Source organism: Simochromis diagramma, unplaced genomic scaffold (assembly GCF_900408965.1).
Source record: "Simochromis diagramma unplaced genomic scaffold, fSimDia1.1 OVJJ01000079.1, whole genome shotgun sequence".
NCBI lineage: Eukaryota > Metazoa > Chordata > Actinopteri > Cichliformes > Cichlidae > Simochromis > Simochromis diagramma.
Genome location: NW_024387075.1, coordinates 5,016,534 through 5,029,502, shown reverse-complemented (window position 1 = coordinate 5,029,502; position 12,969 = coordinate 5,016,534). Strand labels below are relative to the sequence as shown.

Sequence of the window (12,969 nt, the reverse complement as noted above, 5' to 3'; positions counted from 1 at the left end):
AGTTTAACAGGCATGTGCAGCCTTCTGATTACAGCAGTGTTATTTTATTTGTATTTTTATGTATTCTGTCTAATCGGTCAGTTTGTAATCGATTTGTCCATCTGTGTTTTCACAGGGGGAATACTCTGGTCAGTCGGTTATCAAAGGTCAGCTTCCTGCTTATTTTGGACCATAAAGAAAAGACTGTAATTTCAAACTTTAGCAGCAGAGTTTGTGTTTGCTTTAGTTTTACGTTTGTGTGCTGTTGTGTTGCAGGTAAAGAAAATGTTTTTGTCAAAGGTCACAGCCTGGATTCTGATCAGGTATTTCCCCCCCTGTGAACAGTTTTATATGTGCTGCATGTGTCTGGTGTCTATGCACATCTTTCTTTCATAGTTTACATCTAAAAGGTTTGAATGTACAGTGGTGGGTGGGGCAAAGCTGTGAATGACTTTATTGTGCAATATAAACATATACTATACTAATTCAGCATCTTTTTCCTATCTCTCTCTAAAGATGCTCAGAAATCCTCCCCTCTCACGTTCATTATCCCGACCGCTGGAGAAGGGTCTTCCTGGTGAGCTGGATGCGCTCCGAAATGAACTTGAGGCAGTCAAGAAAAGACAGCAGGCAGCTGAGGAGGAGACGACACGGCTTCAGTCTGCACTGAGCCGTAAAACCAGAGAGTGCCAGGAGCTACTTCAGAGCCGAGACACCATCCAGAAACAGGCTGACCAGCAGGTTCAAGAGCTCGAGGATGCCTTGGGAGACGTCCAGAAACGGATGCTGGACTCTGAGTGCAAGGTCAAACAGCTGCAAGCCCACGTAGTCGCTGTCAAAGAACATTTAGGAGGCCAAGCGGCAGAAGAACTGCGCACTCAGCTCCAGGACGTCAAGGCCAAGTATGAAGGTGCTTCGGCCGAAGTGGGCCGCGTTCGCAACCGCCTCAAACAGAGTGAGAAGGCCTTGGAGGAGTACAAGAGCAGTGAGAGCCAACTAGCAGCTGAGACAGAGAGGCTGAACCATGATGTCCAAAATCTGACTGCAGAGCGAGGCGTACTGAGAGAAACACTTTTAGAAATGGAAACCCAGCTGAAAGAGGCCCAGACTAAACATGGCAACACCGTACCGGCCGAGAAGTTCGACAACATGAAAAACCTGCTCACCAATGCAGTTGACGAGAAGGAACGGCAGCTCGCCGAGCTGAGGGAAGACTACGATCGGGTGCTGGAGGAGGTGGCGGAGCTCCATCGAAAGCTAGACAGCCCCTCCTCACAGGGAGGCCCAAGGCCGTTGTCTGCTGAGGAGCAGCAGGTCTGGGCAGCACTGGAAGATGAGAACGCTACCCTGAAAAAGACATTGGTGGAGGTGACTGCAAAAAGCCAGGCTCTGATTCATGAGGTTGAGAAGAGTGAGGATGAAAAAGACATACTACAAGAGCAGCTGGATGAGCTTAACAGCAGGATTGAGGTGGACTTTATACCGATACAGAACCACGAGGAAGTTCGGAGGAACATGGTAACGGCTCTGGAGGATCTCGAGGACAAACTGGTGGAAGCCGGCGAACGTTGCGGAAGAGCAGAGGCACAAGTCCAACAGCTTCAGACCGAGAGGGGCGCGTTGCAGAAGAATATCAGCAGCCTCAGCAGCACGAGTGAGAAACAACAAAGTGAGATGGACACTATGAGGTGTCAGAATGCCGACCTGATAAAGAAAGTTGAGCTTTTGCAGAAGAGATGTGAAGACAGAGATAAAGAGTGTGTGCAGCTGACCACACAGAGTCAGACTCTCAAAGAGAGCTTGGAGGGACAGTATGTTCCCAGACAGCAGCACGAGCAAGTGAAAATGGAGTTAAGTTCCACCTTAGAGAGCGTTAAAGCTGAGATGTTAAAGTTGGAGACGAGGGAAAAAGAAAGTGGGGGAGAGTTGAAGAATGTGAAAGAAGGAAATGAAAAGTTAAAAGAAAAGTTAGAAAAAGTTCTGCTGGAGATGAAAAACGACTACATCAGTGTAAAAGACCACGGAGCTATCACAGACAAGCTGAATGCTGCCGTGGTCGAGGCAGAGAATAGAGCGAATGAGGCGTCTGCAATGCATGCGTTGGCTCAGGATGAAACTGTTAAGCTTACTCACGAACTGGAGGCTCAGAAGAAAGAGCTTGATACCATACAGGAGGCTATTCAGTCTAAGTTTGTGCCTCTGACAACAGCTGAGGAGAAGGAAACCTCTTACAGCACCCAGGTTAAAGAGTTGACAGCAAAACTGTTGGAAATGGAAGAGAAGTATGACAAAGAAAAGACTGCCAGAGAGGGCAACAGACAGGAGGAAAAGAAACTGAAAGTTGAGGTGGAATCTGTTCAGAGGAGACTAGACATCGCTCTGGTTTCCAGTGAAAAGCACAAAGAAAATGAGGAGGAGTTCAAGGCTAAATGTGAAGAACTGATCCAGAAGTTGGTCAACTTAGAGCAGCAGCTCGACGAGGTAACACTTCAGAAAGCTGAACTTCAAGAGCAAAATGCCCTGTGCAATGCTCAAATTCAAAACCTACAGGAGCGTCTGAAGTCAGAGCTGACACGCATATCGACATACGACACCGAGCTCAAAGCCCTCAATGATGCCTTACAGCAAGCGCAGGCTGATTGCAAGAAAGCAAGAGAGGCGCAGCAGGCGGAGGCCCAGAAGGTGTGCGCCTTTCAGAAAGAAGTGCAGGAACTCCACCGGGAGCAGGAGTCTCTGCAGCAGCATGCCGACGCCAAGGAAGCCCTGGAGGCTGAAGTGGCTAAGCTACACCTGGCTCTCCGCGAAGAGGAGGAAAACAACGCCCAGAGGGCGGAAGATGTATCTGCTCTGCAGTCAGAGCTCCTTCAGGCTACTCAGGCTCTCGAAGAGATCCGCTGTAAGGAAGACCAAATGAACGAGCTGAAGAAGGAGAAACAGCAGCTGGAGGAGGAGGCCGCCAGCCTGAATAACAAGCTGCTGAGCTTGGTAGAAGAGCGTGAAAAGGTCCATCAGGAGGCAACAAAAGCAAGAGAGGGCGAGAGCAGGGCGAGGACGGAGATGGAGGCAGTCCAGGAGAAGGGGCGCGCCATCGAAAGGGAGATCAGAGAGCTGAAAGAGAGATACGATGAGTCCCTCACCACCATCTGTGACCTGCAGAAGAGGATTCAAACATCAGCTGAGCAGACCGAAGCCAAAGACAAGAAGGTACAAAACAATTCACAGTATAGTCTTAATTGTTCCCAGTTTCATTTGAGATATTTTGATAAATTTTACGCGTGTTTCACATAAACTCTAAATGCCACTGTAACAATGAAAAGCATGATAATGACCACTGAGACGCGTTTGTCATTTATTTTGATGAATAGAGGAAAAAGATTTTTCTGACATTTTTCCATTTCTACTGTGGAAATCCTTGATCGACATTAAATGATCTTTAACGTCGATATTTGTCCTGCTCTTTGTCTGTGTGACAGATCACAGAGTTGCTTACAGACGTTGAGCGATTAAAGCAGGCGCTGAATAGTCTGTCCCAGCTGGCATACACAAGCAACACACCCAAGAGGCAGACGCAGCACATCGACACACTCGAAGCTCAGATCAAGAGCCTACAGCAGCAGCTGGCTGTAAGTGGACACACATCACATGCTAAAACGTGTTCTAGACAAACTATATAAATATAGACCGCCAAAAGTATTCGCTCACCCATTCAAATAATTGAATTCAGGTGTTTGAATCACTTCCACAGCCACATGTGTATAAAATCAAGCACCCGTGCATGCAGACTGCTTCTACACACCTTTGTGAAAGAATGGGTCGCTCTCAGGAGCTCAGTGAGTTCCAGCATGGTACCGTGATAGGATACCACCGTGCAATAAGTCCACTCATGAAATTTCCTTGCTACTAAATATTCCACAATCACTGTTACTGGTATTATAACAAAGCATACAAAGATATCTTGCACAATTTCATGCTCCCAACTTTGTGGGAACAGTTTGGGATGGTCCCTTCCTGTTCCAACATGATTGCACACCAGTGCACAAAGCAGCATCCATAAAGACATGGATAAGTTTGGTGTGGAAGAACTTGACTGGCTGACTTCAACCCGACAGAACACCTTTGGGGTGAAATGGAGCGCAGACTGTGAGCCGTGTCTGACCTCATGAATGTGCTTCCATAAACACTCCTGAACCTTCCCCAGAGGAGTTGAAGCTGTAATAGCAGCAAAGGGTGGGCCAACATCATATTAAACCCTATGGACTAAGAATGGGGCATCACTCTAGTTCATACATGTTTGAGGGCAGATGAGTGAATACTTTTGGCAATATACTGTATTTAGTTATTATTATTATTACATATTTATTTTGGATAACTGTATTGATAACGTAATGAAAAGCTGAAAACAAGAAGACGTGAACAACTTTAGAGCAAGTTGGATGCTGCTCTTCTAACATCATAACATACAGCAGCTGGAAGCTGGAATACAGTCAACATCAATTACACTGTCTAGCTGTTAAAGACGTGAAACAAAGCACAGTGTCACTCACGTCTTCCTCCTTTCTGCTTCACAAGGATGCTGAGAGGCAACACAGAGAGGTGGTTTCAATTTATCGAACACATCTGCTCAGCGCAGCCCAGGTAAGTCTTACTGATTAATCTGTGGAGATTACTGCACAGTGAGGTTTGTCTGGTTTGTCTACGAAAGAAAGTTTGCAGCAGGGTTACTACAGAATATCAGATGATGATAGTCTAATGTTAATATCTGATGTTATATATGTACCGAAGCCCTTCTTCTGTTTCTCCCACAGGGCCACATGGACGAGGACGTCCAGGCCGCCTTGCTGCAGATCATCCGCATGAGACAGGAGTTTGTGTGTTAAAGCTTCAAAACCCTGCTGCTACCTGCTGACTCAGATTCACTGTTTTCATATCCCCTGCTGTAAAGTGTTCCTGCTGTGGCCCCTGTGGGCGCCCAGTGTGTGTCTGCTGACAGGCTGTTAGAAAACACATTTTGCTGCATTTAAAGTCTAAGAAGTCTCCAGGCTGTAGATACAGACGAACACCAGCAGCGTTTTCTTTTAGATACACAGAAAACATAAACTCAGCAGTTAAAGCCAAATGTAATCAACTACCTGTATGCAGAAACACTTTGCAGTTGCTGGTACACAGTATGTAAAAACAACAAACTGTTTCATACATTATTTTTCGCATCTTTTCTAATGATGGTGAAGATCTGTGGATTTTATGCAACTTTTACGCATTATATTCAGTGATGTGAAGGTTATTTGAAAATGTGCATCCCTTTCTTGGATTACTCCTGAAACACTCAGCTAACTGTAAACTGGACAAACAGACCACTTTTCACATTCCCGCCTGACTGTCAGCGCTCGTGCAGAATGCTTCCATGTTTAACACCGACGTTTGCTGGAGTTTTAATGGGAGGGGTTCACAGTTTCCAGCTCAGAAGCTCAGAGTTACTGGCTGCTGTAATCATTGTTTTCTTTGATACATTTTCAGCTGCTGATTTACACACACACACACACTCAAATGAAGCAAAAACAGAATAGCAACAGTAGCAATATCAGAAAGGTACTTTAGGTGTACTTACAAGTCGCCTATCTGTACCCGGCCAGTGTACAGAGTGGCAAATCGTGCATGTGTGTTATCAGCCTGACCTAAAGCTATATGACTATTTCTTGTAGTGTGCTAGCTCCTGTAGGCAAACATTTTTGGTTTACATAGAGGGAGTCTGAAAACTCTTTTATGATTTGCTTCAGCTTGCAGGCGACAACGCAGATGTTGAGATGAGCCATCAGCTTTTTTTTTTCTTGTTCTTGCTAAGATCTGACTAGTTTAAGAAGTGATAATACTTTTAGTACTTGGTGTTAAGTTTAACAAATGCAATATGAGATCCAGCTGAATGATTAGTATTTACTTTGGGGCAAAGGCTCCTTTTGCCTGCCTGTTTCCTTGCAGAGCTGCTGGGAGTGCACGGTGACATGGTGAAATCACAGTAAATTTAACTGTGGGGAATGAAGCCTTAATATTTGCATTTGTTTTTGACTCAAAAAATGATTACAGCTCCCAGTAAATCAGTCAGTGTACAGACGGGCTGAAAATCAGATGAAACTACGTGAACCTGTCCTTTAACTTTCACTCGCTTTCTTTTAAGTCAGACTCATTTTGTGGCACACCTTTCTTCTTTTTTTTTTTCTTCTCTTCTGGAGGTCCAAACTAATCGGATGCCAAAGACCTGAAGTGGATCCAAATCTAAAGCCTTCTTGCCGCGCTTGTAGACAGTTGTATGAGGTATATTTGGGTGAGTGCTCAGTTATCTCACAGTCCGGTTACACGAATCTGTGCACTGGTCACGCAGGATTCGAATCACAGGGGTGTGAAGCGGCGATTTCTTGCTGTGTCCTACAGTTTGCAGTGGCACGTCGTCTTTTTCTTTAAACCAGAGTGTCCTCTAGTGGTGAAACTTGGCAGGCCAAGTTGGTAGAAAATGTAATAATCACTGCAGACCAGGGGTACGCAGTTGCTGCTTTTGGAAGCTGTTACAGCTGCATGCGTTTACTGAACACTAGTGGCATTTATTAGAAATCTGAGAAACGCTAAAAATGTGCATAAGAAACTGAAGTGATAAAGCTTCATCTGCTAATATCTGCTGCTGTGCGTTACTGCTTTTTAAACCAAACCTCTTTAAAAACCGCTAAAACTCGACTTTATAGAGCAGCTGATTCATGCAGCTATCCCAGAGCAGCAGACGCGTACCCCTGAGCCGGCTCTTTGTGGCTCCTGATGGTGTAGTGTGGTGGTGTTGTGATTGTTGAGCGAGTCTCTTGTGCCTTTACACTGATATATTTTTCATAGCTTTGTACTTTAATTACTTTACTACAGTGTGACATTATTCAGCAGGTCTGGAAGTAGAACGGCACAAAACACGTTGAGGTTTTACTGTAGGATACTAATTTGATAAGAACAACCCCTGAACGATTACTCATCTGAAACACTCCTCTTTACCCTTCCAGCTAATACGCTTTGTTTTTATATTTAGCACACACACACAAAAAGCTGTTTACACCCATCAAACCTTTCCTCTGTTTTGTTCTGCAGATTTTTTTTTAATGGTTAACACAAACTTTTTGGATGTTTCTTTTTCTTTTCCCTCTACCATTTAATGGCTAAAGTATGAATCCGTTTGAATCTTTAAATGTTACTGTTTAACCAGTCTGTTTAACTGGGCGGAGGCTCTTGGCAAGAATAGTTGTATTTGTGAATCAGTCATACAAAATCAATAAAAGTGCCTAACATAGAAAACTATATTGTGTTGTGTGTGTGTGTCTTTTGTCATCACAAGGAGCTTCTGCAACATTAGCAGTGCTGGTACTGTAGCACAGCTGAAATGCCTCAGTGGCTACAGGATGAGGATGTGGTGAAGACATTTGTGTTCTTCACCGGATCTTTTTGATGATTTCCTGACTTTGTCTGGCACCATCAGCAAGTCAGATTTTGAACTCATGCCACGTGTTAATCTCATCACCTGTGTGTGTATGGTTTATGAACAGCTGTACAAAAACTACGTAGGTTGCCTTAAGGAAGTGAAAGCAGCAAAACAAAAACACCTGTTAATTGTTGGACTGTGTGAGTCAAATGTTCTTGAGCCTGTTTTTGAATGTACGCACAATAAGTAAAGACTTCTTTATCTTATTTATTTAAGAAATGATTAATAAGTGTTTATCTTTGACAAGTAAACTGCTCAGGATGTTACACATACGAGTCGTGCATAAAGAAAAGTCATTTCCAAGTCTGTGTTGCCCTTGTTACCTCCCAGTGAGACGAAATGATCGACTCCAAAATACATATATACATACACAGTATGGGGTAGCGAGGCCAGCTGTTCGCTGCACTTCTGCCAACAAAAACCACTCGTCGTTTCACCCGTCTGCACATATTTTAATTTAGGGGTTCTAAAATATCTTAATAGGTTTTTCCAGCAGAATTTCTCTCCAGGCACCTGAGCTGGTGAATGTGCTGCATCAGACACTTATTCTGCCAGTCGTCCTTTGCAATCGAAGCCCCAGACTCTTTCTCCCATTTAACTGTGCTTGTTTTTGTACTAATTAACACGTTAGCGTGACAAAGTGCTAAATGGTGAACAAATTAAACACTCCATTAACATGATAGCTGAAAAATCTGGTGATATTTCTAGTATGGAAAGGAATGGTCTTTAAACGCTTTTCTTTTGAAAGGCCAGCAGGGGGCGACGTCTGTGGTTACAAAAAGATTTCCAGTTGTATAGTCTATGGCAAAAACAACCTTAGCCATGTTCAGAGTTTCTCAGTCACATCCATCCCACACTCATCACATGAAAATACCAAAGACGAAAATTTTGTACTAATCAATAGGTGGCGCTACGACGGTCATCTTTTCTGTACATTCTATTGGAAAGGACGATACTATGATTCTGGCCATGTGAGAGGGAACCACCCTCCACCCTCTGAACTTTACAGAGGGCCTTTCAGACCGAATCAGGTAGTATAGAGTAACTTGACTCTGCAGTTTCTGGAGAAATTGCAGTGGGATTGTTGCTACTGTATAGGTTTTATAGAGGCTGCCTCAAAGTCAGCTTTATTGTCAAAAACCATATATACAGATCATACACGGGAACTTGAAATTGCAGTGCTCCCACAGCCCTCGGTGTTACACTAAAGATGGGCAACTACTTTAACAGGCCGCAGGTGTTCCATAAGGTACAACAGCTGCTCTGTACCTTATGGAATTGCTTAGAGTTTCTGCAATCAGAGTGTTGGGGGACATTTACCTAAGTGTAATAAAGCTGTCTCTCATTTTGTACACATATCTGAAAAGTGTGTGGATGTTTAATACACAGTATAATGAAATCACGAAAAGTGTCCAGTGCTGTGACTGAACTCCTAACCTTCAACACAAGTAAGCAAGCAGTAACTATACCAAGCCACTGAAGGAGATGTGAGATGGGGCAGAATTTCCACTCAGAGTCACTAGAGCTTTATCAGCAGAAAAAGTGGACTATTTCAGAAACGGTGCACACTTGAGCTGATGAGGTATGAATGGAAGTGTTTTACTTTACTGCAAATTATGGTATCGATCCAATACCAAGTAAATACGGGGCAGTACTGACAGCACCGATACTGATACCGATATTTTTATTTTTTAATCTTTTTAAAACTTGGAATGTAAATGTGTCTGTCTTAAAACAGTTCACTGGGTTACATGCTCAGCAGTCATGCTCAGATCCCGTCGAATCCCAGGGATAGCTCAGTAGGTAGAGTGACCCTATGAGTAGAAGGTCAGGGGTTCGAATCCACTGACCGGCTGCCCTAAAGTACCCCTGAGCAAGGTAACGTCTCTACACACTGCTCCCCGGGCGCCAGATTGGTAGCCTCCCACTGCTGCACTGAGAGAATGGGTTAAGTGCAGGGAAGAATTTCCCCACATAAAGCAAACATTATTATTACTGAGCGCTCCTGTGGCGCTAGTATCAATCCGATCTGATACCAATACCAGCACTGGTATCGATATCTGGATTTATTCCCCCACATCTAATGAACGCCGGGGAGGAAGAGGGGAAAATGGCCTACGAGAGTAATATATGCTGCATAATAGTGAAGGAATGAACTGTCCATTTATTTCAGCTTCTGATTTTAGATTTCTGCTGTGTGAGCTTCACTGCCACAGACTGCACTATCATGTTTCCAGCATTAAACCTGTTAAAGTCTGATTTTTAATATGGAGATCCTCATAAACCCACGGGTCGGAAGAGCTGTGATTATTTTACATGTCCGATTTGTGCTTTTGTTTATTTTATTATGCTGGACTCAAAATGTTCACAATGCGCCAGCCAAGATCACAGCTGTGTGCGCGTGTCAATCCAACCCAATCAAACCACACCCACTCAATCTGATGAAGCATTTTGTGGCTCAACTTTAATGCCGCTCATTTAGCCACAAACAGTTAATGTAACAGAGAAGGACCACGTCCCCCCCATCTTTTTTTTTTTTTAGGTGCTGAAGTCTGTGTACTTTTAGCTCCACACACTCTTACTTCCTCTGTGGGAGCAGCCCACTTCATGTGGTTTCACTTTAAGCACAATCAACCCAGGAATGAGAGAGCGAGTACAGCTCTTTGGCGCACAGCGCTCGCTTTTATCTTTCAGCCTGTGCCTCTATTGATTTGTCTGTTGCTCTTTTTCTCTTCACAAGATTTATTTTTCATTAGAGCTCTTTTCAGCGGGATGCTGGGAACCGAGGGTCAGGGCCGTATCAGTTATCTCGTTTTAGATATATTCATGCGCAGGGGGGATTTAATGTGGTGGAATAGAGGAGCCTGCCTTTAAAAATAATCAAGATTACTAATAATGAAAAAAATACTACCTTAAAGCAGAGCTCTGAGTTTATGACTGAGGGCTAATCCATATGCTATCCTACTCCCACCCACCCGTTTTTTAACACAAACACGCACACACCGTCTAATTGACACAAGACTTGTCCTGGGTTTGATTTCTTTGAGCAAAGCTTGCTGGTTTCAAGTGGCAGTCTCCCTCCTCCTCCTCCTCCTGCTCCTTCCTCGGTTTTATGGCTCTCTTTTTTGCGGTCTGCACTGAATAAGCTGTTCTCAGCAATTATGGCAAATACAGTTCAATCTGTTGGTAGAGCTCTCTTTAATCTCATTTCCAGAGTCCTAATCAGTCCCATACATACACTTGTGGCGTTCGGTTAACCATTGTAACCCCCTTTTCCTCACCGCAAAAGGATCCCATCTTTATAAAATTCGTCATCCCCAGGAGGATCAGAGGCATTATTTATGTTGGACTGAGCCCCGGCCGTCCACTGCATGCCTCATGAGTGCTGATCCGACCGAGGAGCCAGGCGGGTGGTTTTATACACATCAAATACACGCCCACATCTTTGCCTGCAGTCTCCCTGGGTTGTGGTGAACGTTTGTTATCGCACGCAGTAGTCTTCCACCTCAGCGGATGCTCCTTTCTCCTCCCGACACTTGTTCCCCAGAGAAGCCGCTGCGCTCTGTCAGCCACGCAGCACCTCAGAGGCCTCTCCTCCCCGTCTTGGTGGAATTGTGATAACTTTTGTTGTGCCTACTAAATGCACTCACTTTGATCGTGTGGTTATTGCTTCTTGTCTTACACACAGATTAAATTATTTACTTGGTCTGTAAGGGCAACTTGGTGGTGCTGTGTTGCCTCACAGCAAGAAGGTCCTGAGTTCAACACCACTGGGTGGGGGCTTGGAACACAGGGAGAACATGCAAGCTCCCTGCGTGGAGTGTTCATGTTCTCTCTACGGGAAGCTTACATGCTCCCTCTGTGCTTCTGTGGGCGCTTCATCCCGCTGTCCAAAAGCAAATGTGCAAGGTTTACTAGTGCTTCTAAACTGACAATAGATGAAAATGATTGTCTGTCCAGGCAAGTTTTAGTATCTACCTGATACAAAGTAAACACAGGGCCAGTATCACGATCAATCAATCTGCACACCTCTACCAGGGTGTGTCTTTCACCCTGTGACACAATGGGCCAACTTCCTTTGCCCTGTGATAAGCAAAAGAAGATGGATGGACTCAAGTTTATAAATGCATGCTATTTACCCTCAAGGAAAGACAAGTAACAGGCCTCAGATCCCTGATAACATCACTTCTTAAAGACTAAAGATCCCTGCTTTGTTTTTTCTTACATTTTCTTACTTGTAGTTTTCATTACTTGTTGGCTGCTCACTAGATTTTCTTTAGCTCTCTCTGGAGCCACAAAAAGTTTCATATACAGTGGTGCTTTCCAAGACTTTGAGGCGTAAAATCAGTGGAGTTCCCCTTGAAGTACAATACAGATGGCACACTTTATTGGCTGTTTTTTTCAAGTTTGCGAGGAAAAAAAAGGCAACTTGTAATCTCTCACTGGAAAACTACCAGCCACGATGTTTCTCATTGAATTTTTCTTTTTTTTTGGTGCTTTATATGTGAAAATGCACCGTGAGAGCATAAAAAAGGAAACCACAAGAGGACCCACAGGGGCTGCCATTACTCATCATTCGTGGTGCAAACACTTTACCGTCCACGAAAGTCCACGTCATGCCACCAGCACTGTCCTAACCACAGTATGTTGTAATGTCTGCTGTCTTGTCTAAGGAGCGCATTTCACCTCTCATCCTGTGACAACTGGGACAGGCTACAGGCCCACCACAGTTGGTGGTTAAGAAAATGGATATATAGATGGACACTGCCATCAGGGTTTCAATTTTTAGATTTTGCTGCGATATCAGGGCTGCAAACACCCTACACGCTTTGCAACTAATGAAATTATGTTAAAACATGTTGGGCTCCTGGTGTTTCCCCGGGGCAGTTGCTCCCTTTCCCAGTCATCCAGCTCTCCTTTCCTATTTACTCCTCATTTTTCCTCCCTCTCCCCCCTTCCTTCCTGCTGTTTTACCTTTTGTCTCCCATCCTTCCTTTCTGGTTAATTCCACGGGTCAGGTCAGTCAAGAGGCCTGTGCCGTATTTGTCTTCCTGGTGTAATTGCTAACTATTTCTCTGTCACTAATAGGCCATTACTCAGGCAGCTTGCGAGGCTACACCGAGGGCAGCGAACACGAGGCCAGGGGCCCCGCTTTTTTTTTTTTTTTCATTAGTCCCTCGAGGAGCCGGACTCCTCTTGGCTCCAGGCTGAGACAGGCGAGGCCCCTTTAATGTTTTTGCAGAGCTCCAAAGCACTTTGTTGCCTCAATAAAGTTCATTTATGGGATAATAAGGCTCTGGAGGACACATGGTGCTGATTTGAGCCGAATGGTTTCAGCATGGCTCACATTCCCCAAACCAGCTCTCCCGTCTCTCTGCCTGCTCTCCATCTCGTTCTTTGATTTCGTCTTGTTTCTTTTCCCTGCCTCTCACCTTACTCTCGCTCCTCACCTCACATCCGTCCATGCGCTTTATCGGCAGTCATTTGTT

The 12,969-nt window shown here is 44.5% G+C and overlaps 1 protein-coding gene across 1 annotated transcript in view; it reads left to right on the top strand.

The window, feature by feature from the left end:
• Positions 1-7,299, top strand: part of uacab (uveal autoantigen with coiled-coil domains and ankyrin repeats b) — a 40,899-nt gene extending 33,600 nt beyond the window's left edge. Inside the window, exons 14-19 of the mRNA XM_040045622.1 lie at positions 116-146; positions 256-302; positions 496-3,183; positions 3,453-3,602; positions 4,549-4,614; positions 4,785-7,299. Coding sequence (XP_039901556.1) covers positions 116-146; positions 256-302; positions 496-3,183; positions 3,453-3,602; positions 4,549-4,614; positions 4,785-4,856 — 3,054 coding nt within the window. The 3' untranslated portion in view covers positions 4,857-7,299. The remainder of the gene's footprint in view (positions 1-115; positions 147-255; positions 303-495; positions 3,184-3,452; positions 3,603-4,548; positions 4,615-4,784) is intronic.
• The last annotated feature ends 5,670 nt before the right edge of the window (positions 7,300-12,969 follow it).